This window comes from Lolium rigidum, unplaced genomic scaffold (genome assembly GCF_022539505.1).
Source record: "Lolium rigidum isolate FL_2022 unplaced genomic scaffold, APGP_CSIRO_Lrig_0.1 contig_72035_1, whole genome shotgun sequence".
Lineage (NCBI taxonomy): Eukaryota > Viridiplantae > Streptophyta > Magnoliopsida > Poales > Poaceae > Lolium > Lolium rigidum.
In genome coordinates this window covers 26161-51153 of record NW_025901502.1, presented here as the reverse complement: position 1 = coordinate 51153, position 24993 = coordinate 26161, and the positions used below count along the sequence as shown (strand labels likewise).

The following is a 24993-nucleotide window of genomic DNA, read 5'->3' as shown; positions in this document are numbered from 1 at the left end:
CATTCCTAGTCAACCGGTTATCAATAATAAATACTTTTGGAAAATGAAGATACCACTCGAAGACGAAAGTTTTTGCATGGTACCTTCGTCGCAGGGTGATTTTAAGCAAAGACAACCTTGTTAAACGCAACTGACACGGTTGTAAGAAATGTGTTTTCTATCATCAAGATGAGACAATAAAACAGCTTTTTTGAACTGTAGGTTTGCTAGATCTATATGGTCAATCATTCAGATGGGTTCTACCTTATATCTGCCTCGTAGCGTTACAAATATATTTGGCAATTGGCTAAATAGGGTAGATACTAGGTATAAAATGCTTATCAGAGTGGGCGCGATTGCTGTCGTATGGACGCTATGGCTATGTAGAAATGACAAGGTTTTCAATGATAAAAATTCTTCTCTCATGCAGGTCATTTACCGATGTACGGCTTTGCTTCGTTCATGGTCGCCACTTCAGCGCTTGGAGGACCGAGACCTCTTTATGGAGGTGTCTACACGGTTGGAGAACACGGCTAAGGGGTTTATTTCCCAACACGGGTGGCTGCATATTAGGCGGATTGAAGCCAACGAAGCATAGTCTAGTTTGGCTCTTTCGATCGATCTTTTATATTTTATTTGTTCAGACTTGATACTCAAACGACTGTGTGCATCTTAGTTATGCAGAGGCTGAGTGTAATGCTTGAATATTTTGAGTAATGAAGCGCCCTTTATTAAAAACAATATCCAGAATTTAATAATAGGCTAAGGGCATCTCCAACGGGACGCAAAAACGGACGCCTAAATTATTCGCGCGTGTCCGTTTGCGTCAGCTCGCAGACGCGAAAATGGTCGTTTTTGTCCGCGCGTCTGTTTGCGTCTGGGTGCCTCCAGCGGCTCGACGCATATTATGTTTCCTACTTTTTTTCTCTTTTTATTTAAACATAGTTGCAAACATTACACAAACTAATACATAATTGGGAACATGGTAAAATATTGTAAAATAAGGAAATCTAGCTAGTGTTGGCCACGCATGTTTTTTATATCCGCTGCCAAGAAAGAACACTCTCGGGCATACTCAATCACCCAAACTAGAAAATCCACCTGACAATGATAGCCATATTGTTCCTATCAAGGACAAACATCCAGAGACCTCCACTAGCGGTTTCAATTGGCCCGTGGCCATCTTCGCTGCAAAGAAAGAACACTCTAACAGTTCTAACTCTCGGTGTCCGAGCCAGACTCGCCGGTGTGGTAGTGCCTACGGCAGGATGTGTCGTCGAACACCTTGGCGATCATCTCGCCATCCCCCTCGATGCGGAGGAGGAACTCGAAACACCGGTCCTCCTGCAAAGACGACAACGACGTAGGCGACGACGAGCATGGGGCCGCAGCTGCTCCACCTCGGCGGCCCCGGCCACGGCGGCCACCCCTGCCGCCTCGACCACCTCGCTGGCCACCTGGACCCGCCATGGAGTTCCTCGCGGGGCTGGATGCATCGCAGGAAGAGCGAGACGGCGCTACGATGGAGGGAGGTTGTGGCGGCTAGGATTTGTGTGGAGGAGAGGATGAAGAAGACGAGCGCACAGCCTCTTTATATACGCTGGAGGCAACCGAGGGGCGCGACATGCGTGGCATTGGCATTACTTCCTTGGCAGAGGTGGGCGGCGGCCGCTCGTCAGGCGAGGCATCGCCACTAACATGGCGCAGACTGCCAAAGCGACGTCGCAGAGACGCATCCGAGCCGCATATTTGGGCCAGGTCCGCGTCTCCGCGACAGCCCAGTCACTATGCGTCGGGCCATGATACGTCTCCAACGTACCTATAATTTCTGATGTTCCATGCTTGTTTTATGACAATACTTACATGTTTTGCTTGCACTTTATAATGTTTTTATGCATTTTCCGTAACTAACCTATTAACAAGATGCCGAAGTGTCAGTTCCTGTTTTCTTCTGTTTTTGGTTCCAGAAAGGCTGTTCGGGCAATATTCTCAGAATTCGACGAAACGAAGACCCAACATCTTATTTTTCCCGGAAGCATCCAGAACACCGAAGGAGAATCGGAGAGGGGCCAGGGGGCCACCACACAACATGGCGGCGCGGCCCCAGGCCTGGCCGCGCCGGCCTACTGTGAGGGGGGCCCAGGCACCCTCCGATTCCGCCTCTTCGCCTATATAAGCCCTTTCGACCTAAAAACGCGATACCAATTGACGAAACTCTAGAAAGACTCCAGGGGCGCCGCCACCATCGCGAAACTCCGTTTCGGGGGACAGAAGTCTCTGTTCCGGCACCCTGCCGGGACGGGGAAGTGCCCCCGGAAGCCATCTCCATCAACGCCATCGCCTCCATCATGCTCCGTGAGTAGTTCCCCCATGGACTACGGGTTCTAGCTGTAGCTAGTTGGTATTCTCTCCCCCATGTACTTCAATACAATGATCTCATGAGATGCCTTACATGATTGAGATTCATCTGATGTAAACGGTGTTGTGTTTGTCGGGATCCGATGGATTGTTACATAATGATTTTCTATCTACAAAGTTTATGAAGTTATTGTTGCTGCAATCTTGTTGTGTTTAATGCTTGTCACTAGGGCCCGAGTGGCATGATCTTAGATTTAAGCTCTATATTTATTGCTTAGATTGTATCTACAAGTTGTATGCACATGTCTATGTTCGGAACCAAAGGCCCCAACAGTGACATAAATTGGGACAACTGGAGGGGAAGGCTTAGATATGAGGATCACATGTTTTCACGGAGTGTTAATGCTTTGCTCCGGTGCTTGATGTCTACGGGAGCTTCTATTCTTGTAGACAGTGTTGGGCCTCCAAGAGCAGAGGTTTGTAGAACAGCAGCAAGTTTCCCTTAAGTGGATCACCCAAGGTTTATCGAACTCAGGGAGGAAGAGGTCAAAGATATCCCTCTCATGCAACCCCGCAACCACAAAGCAAGAAGTCTCTTGTGTCCCCAACACACCTAATAGGTGCACTAGTTCGGCGAAGAGATAGTGAAATACATGTGGTATAAATAAGTATGAGCGAGTGGCAACGGCACCGGAAAAGTGCTTTGCCCGGGACGAGTAAACAAGCGTAGTAACGCAGCAGTAATAACGCAGTAAAACAATAAACAAGCAGCGATAGCGATATTTAGGGACAAGGCCTAGGGATTACACTTTCACTAGTGGACACTCTCAACATTGATCACATAACGGAATAGATAAATGCATACTCTACACTCTTGTTGGATGATGAACACATTGCGTAGGATTACACGAACCCTCAATGCCGGAGTTAACAAGCTCCACAATTCAATGTTCATATTTAAATAACCTTAGAGTGCATGAAAGATCAACACGACTAAACCAAGTACTAACACAGCATGCACACTCGTCACCTTCACACTATGTAGGAGGAATAGATCACATCAATACCATCATAGCAATAGTTAACTTCATAATCTACAAGAGATCATAATCATAGCCTACGCCAAGTACTAACACGGATGCACACACCGTCACCATTACACCGTGCGGGAGGAATAAAACTACTTTAATAACATCACTAGAGTAGCACACGGATAAATTGTGATACAAAACACATTGCAATCATAAAGAGATATAAATAAGCACTTCACTACGCCATTCATAACGGTGAATAAGTATTCCGTGAAATATAGCCTAAGAGACCCACACGGTGCACACACTTGTCACCTTTACACACGTGGGACAAGGAGTCTCCGGAGATCACATAAGTAAAACTCACTTGACTAGCATAACGACATCTAGATTACAAGCATCATCATATGAATCTCAATCATGTAAGGCAGCTCATGAGATTATTGTATTGAAGTACATAGGAGAGAGATGAACCACATAGCTACCGGTACAGCCCCGAGCCTCGATGGAGAACTACTCCCTCCTCATGGGAGACAACAGCGTTGATGAAGATGGCGGTGGTGTCGATGGAGGAGCCTTCCGGGGCACTTCCCCGTCCCGGCGGCGTGCCGGAACAGAGACTCCTGTCCCCCAGATCTTGGCTTCGCGATGGCGGCGGCTCTGGAAGGTTTCTCGTACCGTGACTCTCGGTACTGGGGTTTCGCGACGGAGGCTTTAAGTAGGCGGAAGGGCAACGCGGGGGGGCACACGAGGGCCCCACACCATAGGTCGGCGCGGCCAGGGCCTGGGCCGCGCCGCCCTAGTGTGGCAGCGCCTCGTGGCCCCACTTCGACTCCCCTTCGGTCTTCTGGAAGCTTCGTGGCAAAATAGGACCCCGGGCGTTGATTTCGTCCAATTCCGAGAATATTTCGTTACTAGGATTTACGAAACCAAAAACAGCAGAAAACAAGAATCGGCTCTTTGGCATCTTGTTAATAGGTTAGTTCCGGAAAATGCACGAATATGACATAAAGTGTGCATAAGAACATGTAGATATCATCAATAATGTGGCATGGAACATAAGAAATTATCGATACGTCGGAAGCTATCCTATTGGAAGATGTATACCAACACATGTTATGGTTAAGTAAGAGTTATTCAGACATGTAATAGGAGTAAATCAAGTGATGAAGATAATTAAGAAATCCTAATAGAAGATGTAGACCAAGTTAAGTAATGACTAATTAAAATTATCTAGACATGTGAAACAATTGATAGTAAGTGATAACTCTGAGTTATATGAGGTAGTATAGACCATGATGAGTCAATCATGGGAGGTAAGGAGGAGAGATAGGAATAAAATATGTCTACGTACATGGTAGAGATAGAAATCATATATGATTCACCTGAGAATCATTATGTGATGGACTAGAACCTCATAATTAATTAAGAGGAGAACAATAAGAAGCCAAGTGCAAAACAATAGTGTAAGAATTGTGCTTCAAAACAATGGGAAGTGTGCCAAGCACATCAAGACCATATGTTTATGGTAGAAACACTTTGAAGTATCGGAGCAATGTTCCAATTGTTATGAGTTAAGAGTAGCAATGTTAGAACCCAGATATACCATGTGAAATAGTCCTCAACCAAAATGGAAGTTAAGTTAGTAAGTCCAAAGAAAATTAGGTTAATCTTAACTATCCTAGACCACTTTGTTTCAAGTTTATCTCATTGCAATTGTGCAATTCAGGTAAATGTCAAGACAAATAGTAGAATTCCAATTATATGTGCTAAGTATCACAATATAACCTATCTTATGTGGTGTTATATACTACACATCTCAGCCTGATTTTTAGAGATGTCTTACTCAACTATTATATTCAGGCTTATGATGGTGTGTATTATATGCACAAAGCTGAATCTTCTTGGATTTTATTGGAATTTCATTGTTTGACTAGATCCATACATGAAGTTTGACTTTGATATGCAAATGCATGTTGCAATATCAAGTCCTTACTTGGTGCTATAGATCTAGAGGGTAATGGTAAACATGTGAGGAAGTGACGAGTTCTGAAGATTATGAAGACAAGATGAAGGTTCATCAGATAAAGGAAACAAAGTTGTGGGAAGCAACCACAATACTCTGAAGGAAGTGCCAATCAACATTCATGCTTTACCTCAACAGAGGAGTACTTTAGTACATGAGAAGCATGAAGGTGAGAAATATAATGATTATGGTGAAGCTGAAGCAGATCCATAGTCAACATAGAAGAGGGAATGCATGGGAAATCACTTAGGATACTATATTCATAGTGTCAGCTAGTGGTTTTCTTGCAAAATAAACCCTGAATGAAGGAAGGTGATATATGAAATCATAGCAGACATAAGAAGACCATAGTCGATATCAGAAGACCACAATTGGTATAATATCAATACTGCGAGATAAAGAAGAAGATGTCTCGTCCAGTTAATTAGAACCTATAATAGAATCCATTTTTAGATATCAAATAGCCACAGTTGGTATAATAACCACAGCTGGTATTAGCTGGTATTACAAATAGTCCACGATTTAATTATTTGTAACAAAAGTTTGTGAACAAATAAAACCTTATTAGCCAAATAACAATGACCTATAATCATTCAGTCGAAGGATTCTTGTTGGATATCCACAATTGAGTGGATACACCACAAAGTTTCTTCGCAAAACCTTAGAGGAATATAAATTATAAACAAGACCCATACCAATATTCTAATCATAAGTCCAATAGTTGGAAGAAAAGGAGTTGAAGACCATAAGAAAACTCTAAGGGGTAGAGTAAACATTGAGTTGGATGTACAATAACTCAATATTTTGAGCAAGATAGAAGAAGAAGGTCTGAACTGAGAGGAAGTTCGATCTTATTTTCATAAGATTGTTGAACACTACTTTCAGAAGAATGTCAGACCAGAAGCCGAGGTTCATACCTCGAGGAAGTAAGAATTGGACTATCACTTGAGAAAATGAGTAATATTTACTCAGAAGTACGAAAGCTCAAGTAAGTCAAGCATAAAGAAGTTGGACGAAGAAAATACGGTAGACAAATACAGCTCAAGAAGGTCAAAGACCGAAGGAGATTGACCATACCAAAACTAAAGTCTGTGTGAAAGATTCCTTTCATGGAACCTAAAGAATCCAAAATAGTTCTAAGTATCAACTATAAACCATGATTGGATGGACTATATAAGTCTAATCCATTATTAGAAAAATAAACCATCACAACCAATTCTATAGTTAGTACCTTATTAAGCACCATTACTGCAATTTTGGTAGTAAGGGAAAACAAAGACCTATTTTATCAAATAGGAGTATGTTATCATATTAGTCTTCAGTTAAGACTAGCAACACCAGAAGAAGTCCCAATCATTGAATCTTCAATGAGAAAGGAAATAAGACTATATTATTGAAAGAAATTATGGAAGTGAAGGAAGAAGCCACTGTCCAAAGACAGGTATTATTAGATTCCAGAGAAAACTCATAGAACTGGAGTAAGAAACTAATGCTCAGTGACGCACCCTAATGGATTCCAGGAAGAATCTGGACAAGGGATATATTCAATTATATCCAGTACAATCAATACGGAGTTCGAGAAAAGTCGTAGTCTGCATAAGTCAGAACCACACTCCGGAAACGTGAGAGAGATCAAACTTCGAGGACGAAGTTTAGTTTAAGGGGTAGAGACTGTAATATCCCAGGTATTGGGGTTACAAATATAGAGGAAACAGATGTGTGCATTGCATTCATGCATAGAAAATCTGGGGAATTTTCGCGCTTTAAAGTAAAACAGTCACAGTAACTGAAGTTTCACTTGACCTTGGTGGAATTGAAGTAGATCATCAAGTCAAGCGCTATAAACCTCAATGTGACCTTTACTAAACCCTTGTTCAGGTAGAGATGATTTGATCTAAGGGGTTAGATCAAATGGAACTAATAATCAACACAACAACACTTTACTCAATGATCAATTGCTTGATCTTATAAAAGATCATAATATGGAATTCCCTGCCATAACATATGAACCTACAATTAATTGGAAATCAAGTAACAATAATTGAGAAACCATTCTTCACTTATCTTTTCCATGTCTTAAACTAATCCTTAATCCTACCATGAACCTCATGGTGTTCATTTTACTTCATTATTGGAAACATAACAAGAAGATCAACCCTATAAATATATATCTTTCTATTCCAAGATATTATATTCAAACCATCATCTTCAAGAGAAACCTTAGGATATTATTCAAGACCTTCCCAAGTGAGAAGAACCCTAACGAATATCTCGGGCATTCTCCTGGGATATAAACTATTGAGACAACCATAATATGCCTATCTTAGAAAATAAAATAGAAGTGCTATACCTTAGTTCATCAAGACAATACTTAAACCTGGGAGTGAGAAACCTAAATTCTTGAGAGATAACTTAGGAAGCCAAACCTTGATCATTATAAATTATGTAGTGATCATAAACCCTAAGAACTTGAAGTAGAAGATATAAGCTCATAAGTAAAGCTTAGAGTTAAAGCCTATAATATATATGGTGAGAAACCATTCATCATTATAACCAAAGTTAACTATAAAAAGAATTATAGCTACTTTAGTTACTTTAACAATAGATTAAGAATATAATAGAAATCTATTGGTATAAGATAAAACCAATTCTCAAGTCCTTAGTAATTAAAGGAGAACATAAACAACTAAGCAAGTAACCATATTACCTTGGTTAGGGGAGATTAAACCCTAGCAAATGCAATATGATGTCATCCCTAGTCTATAAACTAGAATTATATCTCAAACCTAGTTTATACATCACTATGGTAATCATAATCTAAACCCAGGCCATAATTGAGCTTCAAACCATGTGTTAATAGGTAAAGAGCATTTGAACCCTAATGGTTCATTAATCAAATTCTATGCTTCAATTATAAAACAAAAGAGCCACCTAATGCTAAGTCCTATAATTAAACCCATGTGTGGTTAACAACCATTTAACTTTGTAAGCAAGATCAACCATGATGGAAACCATACCTACTTAGATACTTTCAAAGATAATGATAGTATTACCCTTAAAAGGGGGCTATAATAGAAATTACAAAACCCTAATAAGTTGGGCTCACATAAAATCATATGTAAGTCATCCACTCCTCAAATAGAAACCAAATCTTAATAACAACCTCCGAAATACTATGAGTTGAAATTATCAACTCTATTAATTCCAAATAGATTTGATTCATATAGCAAAATAAATTAAAATGAGAATACAAACTCATGTTTAATTGCTATTTTGAAGAAGCTCACATATATGAACTTTAATCAAATATAAAATGCTTTCTTCAATTGGGAGAGTGGTGTAATAGTCATTACACTAGATATTCAGTAAATTAACATAATTGAGACACCTGCAAAAATAACATAATTCAAATATGAATTCAAATGGGCAAATACAAAAAACAGAAAATTAAAAGCAGAAAAAGAAAAGGGGAGAAAAACATTACCTGGTCTCACCTGGCCGCAATAGCCCACCAGCAGCCCAACAAACCCCAGCCCAACACGGCCCAGACCAGCCCACCTTACCCCTTCGTCTAAAAAACAGAGGAGAGGGGGTCGTCTTCATCCTCTCTGGGCGCATGGACGACAGCACGACGACGTGCTCGTCCTTCCCTCTCGCGTGGCGACCTCCCCGGCTCGACGTCGTGACGAGGCGTGTTCTGCGCCGTATAAAAGCCCGGGACGAACCCTAGCCCCGGTTTCTTCCTCCTACGATCGATTTCCCCCTTTCTACCGAAACCCTAGCCGCTCGGACGCCGACCATCGCCGTCGTTCGGAGCATCCCCGAGCCTCGCCGTGACCACCGGCCGAGACCGCCGTCCTCGACATGCTCTGCACTGCAAGAGGAATCGACCCCGAGTGATCTGTAGCACCGCTGTCGAGCTCGTCTTCTCCGACGACGGGAGCAGGCGATTCCGGCGAACCAGGCCACGGCAAGCCTCGCCGTCATGCGCGTCGTGATCCTGGTGAGCTCCTGAGTTCCCCAGCATGCCTAGCTCGCTCGATTGCACACCGTAGCACCGCCGCGTCGTTAGCCCGTAAGCACTGCCGCCGCTCCTCGCCGCCGAGCATGCTCCGATGACCTATTCGGAGCGGCGCCACCACCAGTCCGTTTGTCTTGACGCCCTTGATCGATTGAGCCTAAGCACAGCCCCGCGCGAACCCGGACTCGCCGGCGACGTCCACCACTGGCCGCCGGCAGAGCACATGGTTGCCACATCGGCACCACGTGGCAGCCAACGTGGCGTAGGCCCACTGATCAGTGGCTCTGCGGGTAGACTAGCCGGGTGCAGATAGTTAATTTCTGTTTAAATTTAAATCCCATTATTCCAGAAACTTTACATGAATTTATAAAATTCATATTAACTCAGAAAAATGAAAATAATATATCAAAATTCTTAGAAAAGAAAAATCTATCCAATAAAAATATAATATGAAATTTTTATTTGTAATAAAAATTTAAGTATTTAATACTTGTTATTTAAGCATTTTTCTTTTATTCTTAATTGAATTAAAATTCAATAATTAGGAAAACCTTACAAATTAAATTAAAACCAGTAAACAAATAAGGAAAACATTAAAACTAAATTTTCCTTTATTAATAACTTATTAAATCCTTATTATAAGGATTTAAACCCTAATTAATAATTACACTAATTAGTAAATTATTTAAAAATAATAAAAAGCCAAATTGTATATTATTTTATTCTGAAATTATTAATCCAAGAATTATAGGGTAACTAGAAAACCCTAGTTCCATATGGTAGAAAAACAGGAATTCATCATTCCATGTGATACCCTAAAATCCTAACTCCATTAGAAACCCAGTTCCATTATTTCATGTCAACCTTAAATTGCTTCTAACCTAAACCCTAGGTTGAAGCATGTGATCATGGTACCTACTTTCAAATCATAGAACCATAGTAGCAACTAAATGCTTGTCTTGGTCACATAAAATGTAGAAGACCTATCACCAATATATGGGTATTCCATATATTCATTTTCATCAGACCTAAATAATTAAGTAGGGTCAACCAAGTGCCAATCCTAGTTATTATTACCAAGACCATCATCCTTAGTTATCCAAAATTAGCATCACACCATTGTGATGAACCCTAATAGCAACTACACTTACTATTTGGTATTACATTCCATACTCCACTAAACCCTACTAGAGTTGGATACATATCAACCATCCTATTTAGGAGTCAATTATTCATTACTTAGTGAATCCAATAACAAAACCTAGACCACCTCAACCTTAATTGATATACTTTTTATTATTCAAGATGTATGTTCTTTACTTATTATACAGCTACTATTCCTGGTTGAGTATAATTATTACTATGCATTTTACCACCTGCTTATGATTCTAAAACAACACAACCCTGAATAAGAACCTTGTTTGTGAATCACTCTAAAAGTGCAACACACCCTAAACCAATCATTACCACTCACTATTCCTAAATCATCGGGGTTAGGTTACGCTTAGAACGATTGCAACTCATACTTATGCATTACTGCATCCTTGCCAATCTTTTAAACATCGTCCTTACCGGACGATGATGCTATTTCAGAATTTGGAGTTACTGCGTATCGAAGACCTTGTCTGCATAATCTTGCAGTCAAGAAAGGCAAGTTCATCACTTGCTCATGTCAATTGAGTATTTCTATCAAATTACTTGCAAAGTATTATGGTTATCACTATTGCATAAAAACCAAAACCACTACTTTCATAACTATGAATATGAGTATGTGGTGGGCAATGGAACCATGGATTGTGTTGATATGGTGGAGGTTCCATTGCAAAGGTTAATATCCATCTAGGATTAAACAACAAATGTCCCCAGTGATTCTTGTGCCGTAATACCCGTGTTAACCATAAGATCCGGAGTGGGACGGAGTAGTCAAAAGTGTTTCCACCTCTCGTTCATCAACGGATGCGCTTTACCGTAGACACTTGTATCTGTCAGGGCAAGCGGTTGGCTGGGGAAGCCTTAAGTCCCCACGGCATAGTCCGTAGACACTTGTCGCTCGAAGTGCAAGCGGTTGGCTGGGGAAGCCTTAAGTCCCCACGGTATTGCGGTCTATGATGGGTTGCAGCTACCGGCGAAGGAGTTTGGTTAACGAGTCCCAAAGTGTTGTCGTGGTCGGGGTCCACCCGTGAGTGGGAATAATGGGACCGGCGAGGACCCAGGGTCGGGGTATGCAACAAAGGGTGGGTGTTCGAGGTAGCGGAGGAACATGATTGGCTAGACCTTATACCGGGCCTCACACCATAGGAAGTGTGTACGAGAACATGACTCGGTTGGCACCAAGGTTAAGATCTCTTATGGGTAAAGCAACACACCTCTCAGAGTGTAATGAACCGTGACCTGTCACTCCCTGTTCCGGGATATGGAAGCTGACGAACGCGGCCGGAAAGGAGCTCCATGAAGTTCTAGTAAACCGGTGAAGGTCGACGGACATAGTTCTTCTGAATAAAAGCAACCTCTTGAAGAAATGGTTATGAAAACCTGCATTGGTATTAGACTTTCTGGTCTAATGCTGTAGCTAGTGCATTAAACACCTCTTTCCTATAATGAACTTGTTGAGTACGCTCGTACTCATCCCACTCTTAAATCCCCTGCTTAGATATGGAGGCATCGAAGGAGGATCTACAGTGCAACTCGAAGACCGAGAAGTCAACAACAACTTCAAGAGACAGGACCCTGTTAGAGGAGTCAAATACCACGTCGAGCAAGGAGAAAACCTAGTTTAGCCATAGAAGGGAACTAGTTTCCTAAACCTAGTTCCTACTTAGCTAGAATCTATTCTTAGCCTCCTTAGCTAGTTAAATACTCTACAAATAGAGTTCGTGATAAGTCTAGACTACGAGTCGCTCTTCTAGAGTTTATTTGCAATTTTACCTCATTGTAAAGTAGGAGGCTGTGATGATCTTATGTAATAGAGTCAATGTTGTAATTCTATAGACATGCCTTGGACCCGCATATGTTTCTGTTGTACCACTCTGAGCGATATAATACAAGTGGAACGGTGTTTCATTGGTGTTATATCAGACTTGCATACTACACCATGCAGTGGTATGCCGGGTCACCACAAATATTCCCTATGAGTAAAACTTGTGAGAATAATTATGCTACTGTTATTCATGATAATCCATGCTACTTTGATAAATTTTATAATAATGCTTTGTTTGTGCCTGATGTCGATATGCATGGTACTAAAGAGTTTTGCTTGGCAAATGTTTATGATAAATCTCTAGATGATGGTCCTATGTTACTTGATAATATTAATTGTACTACTAATGAAAATGGGATTGGAGAGTTCTTGACTTTATCTAGGAGTCCCATATCTTTTAAGATTGATCAATCATCTTGTTACATTATTGATAAAAGTGAGTTTGAAAGTTTTGATCCTATTATTTTTGAGCTTGATAAAAATTATGTGTTTATGGATCATGAAAGACATGCTTTATATGATAGTTATGTTGTTGAGTTTGTTCATGAAGCTACTGAAAATTATTATGAGAGAGGAAAATATGGTTGTAGAAATTTGCATGGTACTAAAATACCTCTCTATATGCTGAAAATTTTGAAGTTACTCTTGTTTATCTTCTTATGCTTGTCACTTTGTTCTTCATGAATTTATTTGTATACAAGATTCCTATGCATAGGAAGTGGGTTAGGCTTAAATGTGTTTTGAATTTTGTTCTTGATGCTCTCTTTTGCTTCAACTCTTATTTCCTGCGAGTGCATCATTAAAATTGCTGAGCCCATCTTAATGGCTATAAAGAAAGCACTTCTTGGGAGATAACCCATGTGTTTATTTTGCTACTGTTTTGTTGTGTTTTGGAAGTTGTTACTACTGTAGCAACCTCTCCTTATCTTTATTTTATTGCAATGTTGTGCCAAGTGAAGTCTCTAATAGAAGATTGATGCTAGATTTGGTTTTCACGCGAAGCATGATTTCTTGCTGTCACGAATCTGGGTATGATTCTCTGTAGGTAACTCGGACAAATCTGCCAATTTACGTGAGTGATCCTCGGATATGTACGCAACTTTCATTAGTTTTGAGTTTTCTGATTTGAGCAACGGAAGTACCTCTTAAAAATTCGTGTTTACTTGGTTGTTCTGTTTGACAGATTCTGTCTCTGTTTTTGCATTGTCTCTTGTGGACTTTAAGCAAGGTTTTCTAGACGTGGAGAGCTGTAGCTAATGTTTTATTGAGTTCTTGCAATGTGTCACTACAGGGCCAAGGTGGATTAAAGTTTTTTGAGTACTAACCCCTCTAATGAAGTTTATGAGAAGTTTGGTGTGAAGGAAGTTTTCAAGGGTCAAGAGAGGAGGATGATATATGATCAAGAAGAGTGAAAAGCCTAAGCTTGGGGATGCCCCCGTGGTTCATCCCTGCATATTTCAAGAAGACTCAAGCGTCTAAGCTTGGGGATGCCCAAGGCATCCCCTTCTTCATCAACTTATCAGGTTTCTTCTATTGAAACTATATTTTTATTCGGTCACATCATATGTGCTTTACTTGGAGCGTCTGTGTGTTTTTATTTTGGTTTATGTTTGAATAAATTCGGATCCTAGCAATCCTTGTGTGGGAGAGAGACACGCTCCGCTTTTTCATATGAACACTCGTGTTCTTCGTTTTACTTTTAATGTTCAATGACAAAAGTTGGAAGCTATTGCATTTATTGCTATTTGGTTGGAAACAAGAAAATGCCTCATATTGTCTTGGATAATTTGATACTTGGCAATTGTTTTGAGCTCTCAAGTAGATCATGATTAATCTCTTGCATCATGTAGTTTAAATCTATTAGTGGAGAAATACCGTAGAGCTTGTTGAAATTGGTTTGCATGATTGGTCTCTCTAAGGTCTATATATTTTCTAGTAGAAGTGTTTGAGCAACAAGGAAGACAATGTAGAGTTTTATAATGCTTGCAATATGTTCTTATGTAAGTTTTGCTGTACCGGTTCATACTTGTGTTTGCTTCAAACAACCTTGCTAGCCAAAGCCTTGTACTGAGAGGAAATGCTTCTCGTGCATCCAAAACCTTGAGCCAAAACCTATGCCATGTGTGTCCACCATACCTACCTACTATGTGGTATTTTCTGCCATTCCAAGTAAATACTTCATGTGCTACCTTTAAACAATTCAAAACTTATTATCTCTTATTTGTGTCAATGTTTTATAGCTCATGAGGAAGTATGTGGTGTTTTATCTTTCAATCTTGTTGGGCAGCTTTCACCAATGGACTAGTGGCTTCATCCGCTTATCCAATAATTTTGCAAAAAGAGCTGGCGCGGGGTTCCCAACCCCAATTAATTAACTTTCATTAATAATTCTCTTCACGTGTTTTGCCCTGATTCATCAGTAAGCAACTTAATTTTGCAAATAGACACTCCTTCATGGTATGTGAATGTTGGAAGGCACCCGAGGATTCGGTTAGCCATGGCTTGTGTAAGAAAAAGGTTGGGAGGAGTGTCAACCATAAATAAAACTAAAATACATGTGTAAACAAAAGAGAAGAGGGATGATCTACCTTGCTGGTAGAGATAACGTCCTTCATGGGAGCCGCTCTTTGAAAGTCTCGTTTGGCAAGGGGGTTAGAGTGCCCACTATCATTCGTTGACAACAACAAACACCTCTCAAAACTTTACTTTTACGCTCTCTATATGATTTCAAAACTTAAAAAGCTCTAGCACATGATTTAATCCCTGCTTCCCTCTGCGAAGGGCCATTCTTTTACTTTATGTTGAGTCAGTTTACCTACTTCCTTCCATCTTAGAAGCAAACGCTTGTGTCAACTGTGCATTGATTCTTACATACTTGCTTATTTGCATTCATCATATTACTCTGTATTGACAATTATCCATGAGATATGCATGTTGGAAGTTGAAAGCAACTGCTGAAACTTAAATCTTCCTCTGTGTTGCTTCAATGCCTTTACTTTGAATTTATTGCTTTATGAGTTAACTCTTGTGCAAGAATTTTGATGCTTGTCTTGAAAGTACTATTCATGAAAAGTTTTGCTATATGTTATCTATTTGTTAGCAACTATAGATCATTGCCTTGAGTCACCGCATTCATCTCATATGCTTTATAATAGTATGATCAAGGTTATGTAAGTAGCATGTCACTACAGAAATTATTCTTTTTATCGTTTACCTACTCGAGGGCGAGCAGGAACTAAGCTTGGGGATGCTGATACGTCTCCAACGTACCTATAATTTCTGATGTTCCATGCTTGTTTTATGACAATACTTACATGTTTTGCTTGCACTTTATAATGTTTTTATGCATTTTCCGGAACTAACCTATTAACAAGATGCCGAAGTGCCGGTTCTCGTTTTCTGCTGTTTTTGGTTCTAGAAAGGCTGTTCGGGCAATATTCTCGAATTCGACGAAACGAAGACCCAACATCTTATTTTTCCCGGAAGCATCCGGAACACCGAAGGAGAGTCGGAGAGGGGCCGGGGGGCCACCACACAACATGGCGGCGCAGCCCCGGGCTCGGCCGCGCCGGCCTGCGTGAGGGGGCCCGGGCACCCTCCGATTCCGCCTCTTCGCCTATATAAGCCCTTTCGACCTAAAAACGCGATACCAATTGACGAAACTCCGAGAAAGTCTCCGGGGCGCCGCCACCATCGCGAAACTCCGTTTCGGGGGACGAAGTCTCTGTTCCGGCACCCTGCCGGGACAGGGAAGTGCCCCCGGAAGCCATCTCCATCAACGCCATCGCCTCCATCATGCTCCGTGAGTAGTTCCCCCGTGGACTACGGGTTCTAGCTGTAGTTGGTATTCTCTCCCCCATGTACTTCAATACAATGATCTCATGAGCTGTCTTACATGATTGAGATTCATCTGATGTAATCGGTGTTGTGTTTGTCGGGATCCGATGGATTGTTACATTATGATTGTCTATCTACAAAGTTTATGAAGTTATTGTTGCTCCAATCTTGTTGTGTTTAATGCTTGTCACTAGGGCCCGAGTGGCATGATCTTAGATTTAAGCTCTATATTTATTGCTTAGATTGTATCTACAAGTTGTATGCACATGTCTATGTCCGGAACCAAAGGCCCCAAAGTGACAGAAATTGGGACAACTGGAGGGGAAGGCTTAGATATGAGGATCACATGTTTTCACGGAGTGTTAATGCTTTGCTCCGATGCTCTATTAAAAGGAGTACCTTAATTTCCAGTAGATTCCCTAGAGGCCCGGCTGCCACCGGCGGGTAGGACAAAAGATGTTGTACAAGTTTCTCATTGCGAGCACGTATGACTATATATGGAAACCATGCCTACATGATTAATAATCTGGATGTTCTGTCTTAATGCTATTTCAATCCTATCAATTGCCGAACTGTAATTTGTTCACCCAACACTTGTTATTGGAGAGTTACCACTAGTGTAGATAGCTGGGAACCCCGGTCCATCTTTCATCATCATATACTCGTTCTACATGTCATTGGAAGTAGTATCAACTATTTTCTGGTGCCATTGCTCTCATATTACCGCTATCGCTCGCTCGTGTTCATCGTTACTATCTGCTTTCATATCATCGCTACTTTCACATCACCCCCGTTACTAGTGCTTTTCCAGGTGCAGCTGAATTGATAACTCAGTTGTTAAGGCTTATAAGTATTCTTTACCTCCCCTTGTGTCGAATCAATAAATTTGGGTTTTACTTCCCTCGAAGACTGTTGCGATCCCCTATACTTGTGGGTTATCAGGCCACTGGGCCTAATCCCAGATGCATATTTCGACCGCGCGGACGCAAACGGTCGCTCAACCATCCATTTTCGTCTCCCCATTGGAGATGCCCTAAAAATTATAGCTAGGCATGGACAGGCTGGCCGGTTGGCCTGACCTAGCCCGAAAATACTGGTCTGGCCCAACCCGAACATTCATGCGGGCCGGGCCTAGGCCTAAATATTGAGCCTAACTGTACGTATGGTTGGACCTAGGCCTAAATTTTGAGCCTAATAGTATGGTCGGGCCTAGATTTTTTTTGCAAAATAAGTAAGAGGGTTCGCCCGAGGCCTGATAGGTTTTCCTATGATGGGCTGAGCCTAGGTATGATATTACGGCTCGACGGTTGGGCCAGCCCATGCATGGGCTTAGGTTTTCTACGTCGGGTTTGTTCGACCCGACCCGATAAATGCCTAGGCATACTAAGGATACTTGACAAAAGACTAAGTTTACCATTGAGGTTGAGGGGTTCAAACATTAGGGGTACTAAGGTTATTGTTGGTCTATAGGTTCATGGTAGACTGAGAGGGGTGGGGGGGGGGATTTAGAGGCTATGCTGGACCAAGTCTTTAACGCTTCTCCACAATCAGCTCAAGCCTTTTATCCCGTCTTCCACATGCGGACCTTAGTGGAGGCCAAAAGGGCCATGCCCCCTCCCCCAACTGCCTTCTCCGTGATGGGCTTCATTTTTCTTCGACCTTCTCAGTAAATTTCTCTTTTATTTTTTGGTCCTTTGACATATTAACCATGACAAATGTTACAAGCTTTGGTTTACCTAGCTTGACTTTGGTAAGTTACCATGTAGGGTTTGTATTGGACCCTCTTGTAGGGATTATTCTTACCCAAGGTAGGAGTCCCCTTAAATTGTAGTCGTGGTTGTTATCAAGATTCTCAAAACTTTTTTGTACTTAACTTTTCTTCTAGAATGTTCTCAATATCTTTTCACATGCATTTTTTTATCATATGGTGATTCCACCTACCTCCTCTTTCTCTTAATTTCCCACATACCGTCTAAACTCTCTCTCTCTCTCCTGCCATGTGCTTTGGGACTGGTTATGGGGCTTAACCGGTGTGGATACTTTAAACTTTTTTTGCCGTCATTTCCTGCCGACTTCCCTAATACTTAGCCGACATGTATGCTGCCAACTACTATATGAGGGGTCACTAGTGGAAATGCTCTTATGATCTTCAGCGCCGATCAGTCATTGAGGCCAAACTAGGCACCCCCAACCCCCCAACAACTCTACGAATCCAACGAGGCGAGAAAAAATCCGGTTTTCTTAAGAGCCTAGGTTAAGCACATGCGTTGTACATGGCCTAGACGTGCGCGGGGCTCACTAGCGAGCAAGATAGCGTATGCTCATTTGTTGTATTGAAATTTTAAAATACCAATTTGAAATGTTGTAGAATTATGTTACTGTACATCAAAGTTAGAATTAATATAATGGGTAGAATAAGGTTGAATTGTGTTTATGTGCAAGAGGATGGGAAATAGCGAGAGAATTTTTTGAGGAGTGGAGAAGATTATTAGGATTCTCCCGAAGGAGAACCTCTCAAACTAGCTTTTTTAGGACTTAAATTAAGTTGGAATTGTGGGACCATGACAGATGTAACACAAAGAAAAGCGGCCGAGGACGGCCCACATCACATCAAGTCCTTCTCCGGCGCCGATGCCCCCGCCGCCGGCCAGCACCACCACCACGGGCTCATTCCCGAACAAGGCCCTTCACGCACGCCTCCTCCGCAATGGCGCCCTTAACGCCGACCCCTCCGCCGCCGCTCCCCTCGCCGCATCAGCCGCCAACTCTTCCCTCCCCTACGCCCTCTCCCTCCTCCAAGCCCACCCCACCACCTTCTCCTACAACACCACCATCCGCTCCCTCGCCCACGGTCCAAACCCCCACCTCGCCGTCGCGCTCTACCGCTCCATGCTTCTGAACCCCCTTTCCAACCCCAACAACTACACCTACCCGCCGCTCCTCGCCGCCTGCGCCCGCCTCCTCCTCGCCCGTTCACCAAAACCAGCAGCACCGGGCACCGCCGTCCACGCCTCCCTCTTCCGCCGCGGTCTCGATTCCGGCGACCGCTTCATCAGCGCCTCGCTGCTCTCCTTTTATGCCGCCGCTGGGGACTTACCCGCCGCACGCCATGTGTTCGACCGAAGTCCCCCCAATCAAAGGGACCTGCCCCTCTGGAACTCACTCCTCCACGCCTACCTATCCCAAGGCCTCTACACCCAGGTGCTGCACCTCTCCCGCCAGATGCCCGCTGCCGACGAGGTCACGCTGCTCGCTCTCGTCTCTGCCTGCGCGCATCTCGGTGCACTCGACACCGGCCGCTGGGCACATGCTTACTATGCGAGGACCCGCCGGAGCACCACGAGAAACCTAGGCACCGCTCTGCTCAACATGTACATGAGGTGCGGGGACGTCGAAAGCGCGTGGTCTGTGTTCCGCGAGACGCTCGACAAGGATGTCCGGACGTGGAGCGTCATGATAGCTGGACTGGCTGTCAACGGGCTCCCGAGGGACGCGCTGGACTTGTTCACTGAGATGAAGAGCATCGGGATGGACCCAGATTCCATCACCATGACTGCCGTGCTGAGTGCGTGCGCCCATGCTGGTATGGTGGATGAGGGCAAGGGGTTCTTGGCCTGCATGCCCATCGAATATCGTCTACAGCCCACCATAGAACATTATGGTTGCGTCGTTGATCTGCTTGGGCGAGCGGGCAAGTTGGAGGAGGCATTGGCTCTCATTAAGACTGTGCCTTTCGAGGCCGATGTTGTGCTATGGGGTGCTCTCTTAGTCGCTTGTAGGGTCCACAAGAATGTTGACATTGGGCAGATGGCCGCCAGGGAGATGCTCAAGTTGGATCCTCGTCATGCTGGGGCCTGTGTGTTCTTATCGAATGTCTATGCTGCTGATGGGAAATGGGACCTTGTACAGGAGGTCAGGAACTCGATGAAACAACATAGGATATTCAAGCCTCCAGGATCAAGCATTGTTGAACTTGATGGTGTGGTTTACGAGTTCTTGTCTGGTGACCATTCGCACCCTCAGTCTGATCGGATATATGCCATGCTTGATGAGGTCTGCAAGACCTTAAGCCTCAAGGGGCACAAGCCTTCAACTAAACAAGTTACCTTTGACATTGATGAGGAGGACAAAGAAGTTTGCCTCTCGCAACACAGCGAGAAACTGGCACTTGCCTTGGGACTCATCTCTACCAAGAGAGGAGCTGCGATCCGTATAGTCAAGAACCTGAGAATCTGTGAGGATTGCCACTCTGTCATGAAGATAGTCTCGGAGGTCTACGATCGAGTCATAGTTGTTAGAGATCGAAACCGCTTCCACCACTTCAAGAATGGATCCTGTTCCTGTTTGGACTATTGGTAGGACAAAGCGGGAGTGGTAAGGTTTTGTAGGAAAAATGTAAGCAATTCATTGCCTTTTTATATTTAGGATCCACTAATTTTGTACAATGGGTGACTGGAACGATATAATCATAGAGGTAACATTTGTCCTATTCATGATCATAAGATCCCTTTCTTGAGCTAAGATTTTTTTCACGTGTGGCATGTAGGTCACATGATCATGTACTTCAAAACGGGTCTTTCAGCCTGCCTTGCACTAGTCGCTGATTGACATGATTATTATATGACAGTGCGGAGTATTGAGTATTGACCAAGAAGCTGGCTAAGATTCTGGTCTGACTGGCAAGAACTGTTCATCGAATGTACGTCCTCATCTCAGCATATCCCCTTCTCGATTGTACTTGATCTGGGACAAGATTCTTATATTGAACAAGATTTTCTATATTGTTTGGTGCTATCGGTAAGAACAGATTCCTCACATGAGTATGTATATATCACTCTTTTCCTCATTATCCTGTTTATTCCTGCGATCATATTCTACCAAATTAACTTGTTCTGTGTCAGTTAATCATAGGCCAGACAAGCTAATCGAATTCTTTGAATTATGTAGCGCGTGAAAATTTATGCACAAGTGTTCCTTATCGGGCACAAGACTCCAGTGCTGGTTGTTCTCTTGTCAAAATATGTGCCTATATATGTAATGCACGGCCCTCTAAGTATGGAGTGTAGTTTTGTAGTGTAGTTATCACGCAATAGGATTAACAATTTGATAATTCTGTATTGCATTGCATCTAGCATGATATCATCAGATGAAGAGTTTAGTTTCGAGTTATTAACCAGGCATCGGAATTTCTTTTTAGATCAGCCGAATGTTCTGGTTCAGAGATCTTAGTTGTCGTATTGACACACCAGATGCTGAAGTATGAGATTTCGTAGCTATGAGGCGGCGGGATAAGCTCTTGGAGTTTGATCAGGTTGATGAGTTAACTTTTCTTGCTTCGTTATACATCTTCTAGACATAGAGTTTTCTCTCTGCTCTCTGAAAATTTAAGTCACGTCTAAACTGTACATATTTCAGCAAAAAAATGATCTAGTAAGTGGAAATACTTCTCTGAGTTGGAAGTGTGAAATAAATTCAGTTTGATATGTTCAGGTGATTCCTAATGGAAAGAAGAAAATATCTCATGGATCTTAAAATCTCTTTGTGAACATATACTCTGTTTCTTGGCCCAAGTGCTCATCAGCAATGCACCCCCCGATGCTTACATTTTTGTTTCAACCATGCAGAAGACAATCTTGTTATTCAAGAACCATGTTTTCTGGACTTTAAAGGTGTCCGCCATACTTGAGAGTTGATTGATATATGCATGGCTGTATACTTTTTTTTTAAAAAAAAATTGTTGGTTCGTTGAGAGTTGAGTGATGCTGCAGACATGTTTTGGTTCGGTCGTTGCATATGGGTGCTAACCTTTTTGTTGTTCTCTTGCCTGTTTGTTATTCGGCACCCTGGGAGATGTCTGTAACTGATATTTTCCGTTTCTGTAAATCCGCTTGGCTAGCTCCAGAACCTCTAGTTCCAAGATCGCTAGCGGACTTGGTGTGTTTTCCTGTTTTTACCAATAGTGCCCATAACTTCGCTTCTTTTGGCTTTTCTTTCATTCTACTGAAGATACCCTGCACGTTGTTGCGGAAACCTGTAGCAATCACTGTTTGTGTCAAAATTTGAGGATGGTTAAAAGAAGATATTGAGAAATTGTGTTACTTCAACTAGCAGGGGCTGGAGCGGCGCGCCCTTATGTAGCCATGCTGGAGAACAAAAAATAATTCTACTGCAAGCTAATATGGCGTGCTGGCGGGGTGTAGGTGTGCTAGAAATTAAAGGATAAGCATCTAAGATAGCTCACCTTTTTAGTACCGAGATTTCTTATGGTGTGCACACCTTACAGTGGAGACCCGTGTGTGATAAGCAAAAAGTAACACACTAAGTGATAATTCGTTATACTGAACATATGAGCAAATGTGTGAGCCATAATATTTGGATACAACCATGATTCAAGGAAAGGAGAAATGAAATAGGAATGGGCAGATTGCATTTTGATAGCCCTCCATGGAACTTGTCATTCCTCGGCTTGAATTTGATCATGCACCGGGCTGTGCATCTCTCGATCCAACTTCGCTTGATAGCTTAAAGATAGAGACAAACGTAGTAGTATGTGTTGTGTCCTGAAATACACCAAAGCCCAACTATGCAAACTAACCAACGGGGCAATAGTTGGATCATTTTTATATCAATACATTATCATATATATAGGGCCTGGCGGTATGTCCTCTCAATAGTATATTGCTTCATTTCCGTCCAATATCCATGGAATCCCGTGGAACCTTAACTGTTAAAAGATAGCTAGTGTACATCAACAACTATGGAAGGTAATGAGAGAAAGTTAGATATCCCAATTTTTCTATACCGAGCACACAAATTGCCTTCCGTAAGAAGAGAATCAAGTAACCAATAATTGCAAGATAAGACTGAATAGAGCAATTTTCTCTTCAGCTCTATGTAATTTACAAAACAAAATGTAACAATGCAACAATGACAGGAGCCAGTGGTGCTTCTGGTAGGAAATTTCCATTAACATCAGGACGCGGGACCAAAGCAAGAACTTTTTCTAATTAAACATGAATGAGACATACAAACCTGCCATACTTGTCAGCACAAGAAGTTTGAGGGCAAGTACTCGCAAAACTGGATATGTGAGAAAAAAGCGAGTCATAATTAAAGAAACTTCGGATTTGCGTACAATCTCACAAAATAAAAATTGTATCAGCATCTCTCTAGAATGAAACAGAACATAATGCCTCCAAAAATACAATATTACTATATTAGTACTGACACTGATGGTAGAAGAAGAGTAACCTTCAGATCAAGCAGAGATAATACATGTAGTAGAAAACATAAATAATTTAAGAACCTATAATCAACCTAGAAATTTGACCTTCACATAAGCAGTCTTGAACTGTCATTTTGGACGAAATATGTAGTGTGAAAATATATCTTACCAGCAGTTTCTTGACAGAAAACAATGTCTACCTGAGATTAAAGAAAACGCTTCTATATAGAACTTGAAACATCAAGAACAGAAGAGAATACTTTTTAATAATGGGAACAACCTCTCAAAGTTTGACCTGACCAACAGAAATCCAATGTAATTAGCGTCATTTTATACCAGTCAGCTTGCAAAAATAATCTTTTTGTTAACAAACAAATAATTAAAACAATGAGGTTATTTTGAGGCAAAAGATGCTAATTCTGTGTATAGAGAGCAAATCAGGAAAAATTAAAATAACCGACACAAATTGTACTAGTAGATCTGATGATACTATACTCTTTTACAGAGGATCAAATAAATAAAGAGGCCGATACACACAAATGGAACATATGTTATGACATTTCAAATGATTTTCACTATATACTCGCTTATTGGATTCCTTCCTACAATAAATCTACAACATTGAGCGCACACATGCATTTTATTTCATTAACAACTGTACATGTATGCTGAAAAGAAAATAATGACCACTCATAATATAGAAACCACTTTCTTCCTAGCTCTTCACACATGCAAATGTAGAAGTTCTACCGTGATGGGCTCAACAATCATAGTCTGCCTACATAGTGCAATAAATTGATATACTCCTACTCAAGACTAGGGAGTGTGCCTATCGTCATCCTGCAGCTATCAAGGATAAATACGTTTTAAAAGTCATACTTGGTTTAATTTCTACGTCATGGTTCTGCAGTCAGAAGATAAATAAACTTGTTCAAAAAAATGAACGTTGTAGCTCTAGATTAGACATAAAACAATTCAAAGGTAGAGCAGGGGTTTCAAGTTTTACTTATCTGATAATGAAAATGAGTGGATGGGCCACCAAAGTGCAAGGTAAACTTGATCAGCACAATACTGAATCTTTTCTATATGGTAACCTTATCTGAGATATATTGAATCAATAAGTGTCTGAGCAAAGAGATACTCTTTTCTTGCAGGATATATTCTGATAATAGCAAGGCAACAAAAAAGAGTAGTTCGCTTGTGAAATCGGTACCATCACAAACATGAATGATTCAATCGCCTAATCCTTTTTGAAGGAAAAGCGTCTACCTTATGGCTTTATATTAGGTCGAGGCCGGTATGTTACATACAGTTACAACCAGGTACACTTCAGAAGAAGAAAAAAAGAAACAAAGATCACATGGCTAGGCGATATGCGCAATTTAGGATAGCTCCCCGCTAGATGGAGCTTGTCAACTGACTGTATATAATCAAACCTCTGGTTGTGCTTAGGTTACCATTGAACACATGGTCATTTATCGCTTTCCGGACTTAGCAGGCAAACCGCAAAGCAAGTCGGTAAACTTGAGAAGAAAAAAA

General features: G+C 41.8%; 1 protein-coding gene across 1 annotated transcript; it reads left to right on the top strand.

Moving 5' to 3' along the window:
* Positions 1 to 1358: 1358 nt before the first annotated feature.
* Positions 1359 to 21973, top strand: LOC124682237 (pentatricopeptide repeat-containing protein At4g21065-like). Its single transcript, XM_047216964.1, has 3 exons — positions 1359 to 1636; positions 18881 to 21026; positions 21427 to 21973. The coding sequence occupies exons 1-2, from the start codon at positions 1359 to 1361 to the stop codon at positions 20586 to 20588; spliced, it is 1986 nt and encodes a 661-aa protein (XP_047072920.1). The 3' UTR covers positions 20589 to 21026; positions 21427 to 21973.
* Positions 21974 to 24993: the final 3020 nt, after the last annotated feature.

Excerpts from the sequence above, each read along its gene's own strand:
- LOC124682237 (XM_047216964.1), top strand. The coding sequence starts at position 1,359 with ATGGGGCCGCAGCTGCTCCACCTCGGCGGCCCCGGCCACGGCGGCCAC. Across the intron at positions 1,637-18,880 it reads GCATTACTTCCTTGGCAGAG|CACCACCACCACGGGCTCAT; the intron begins GTGGGCGGCGGC and ends GCCGCCGGCCAG.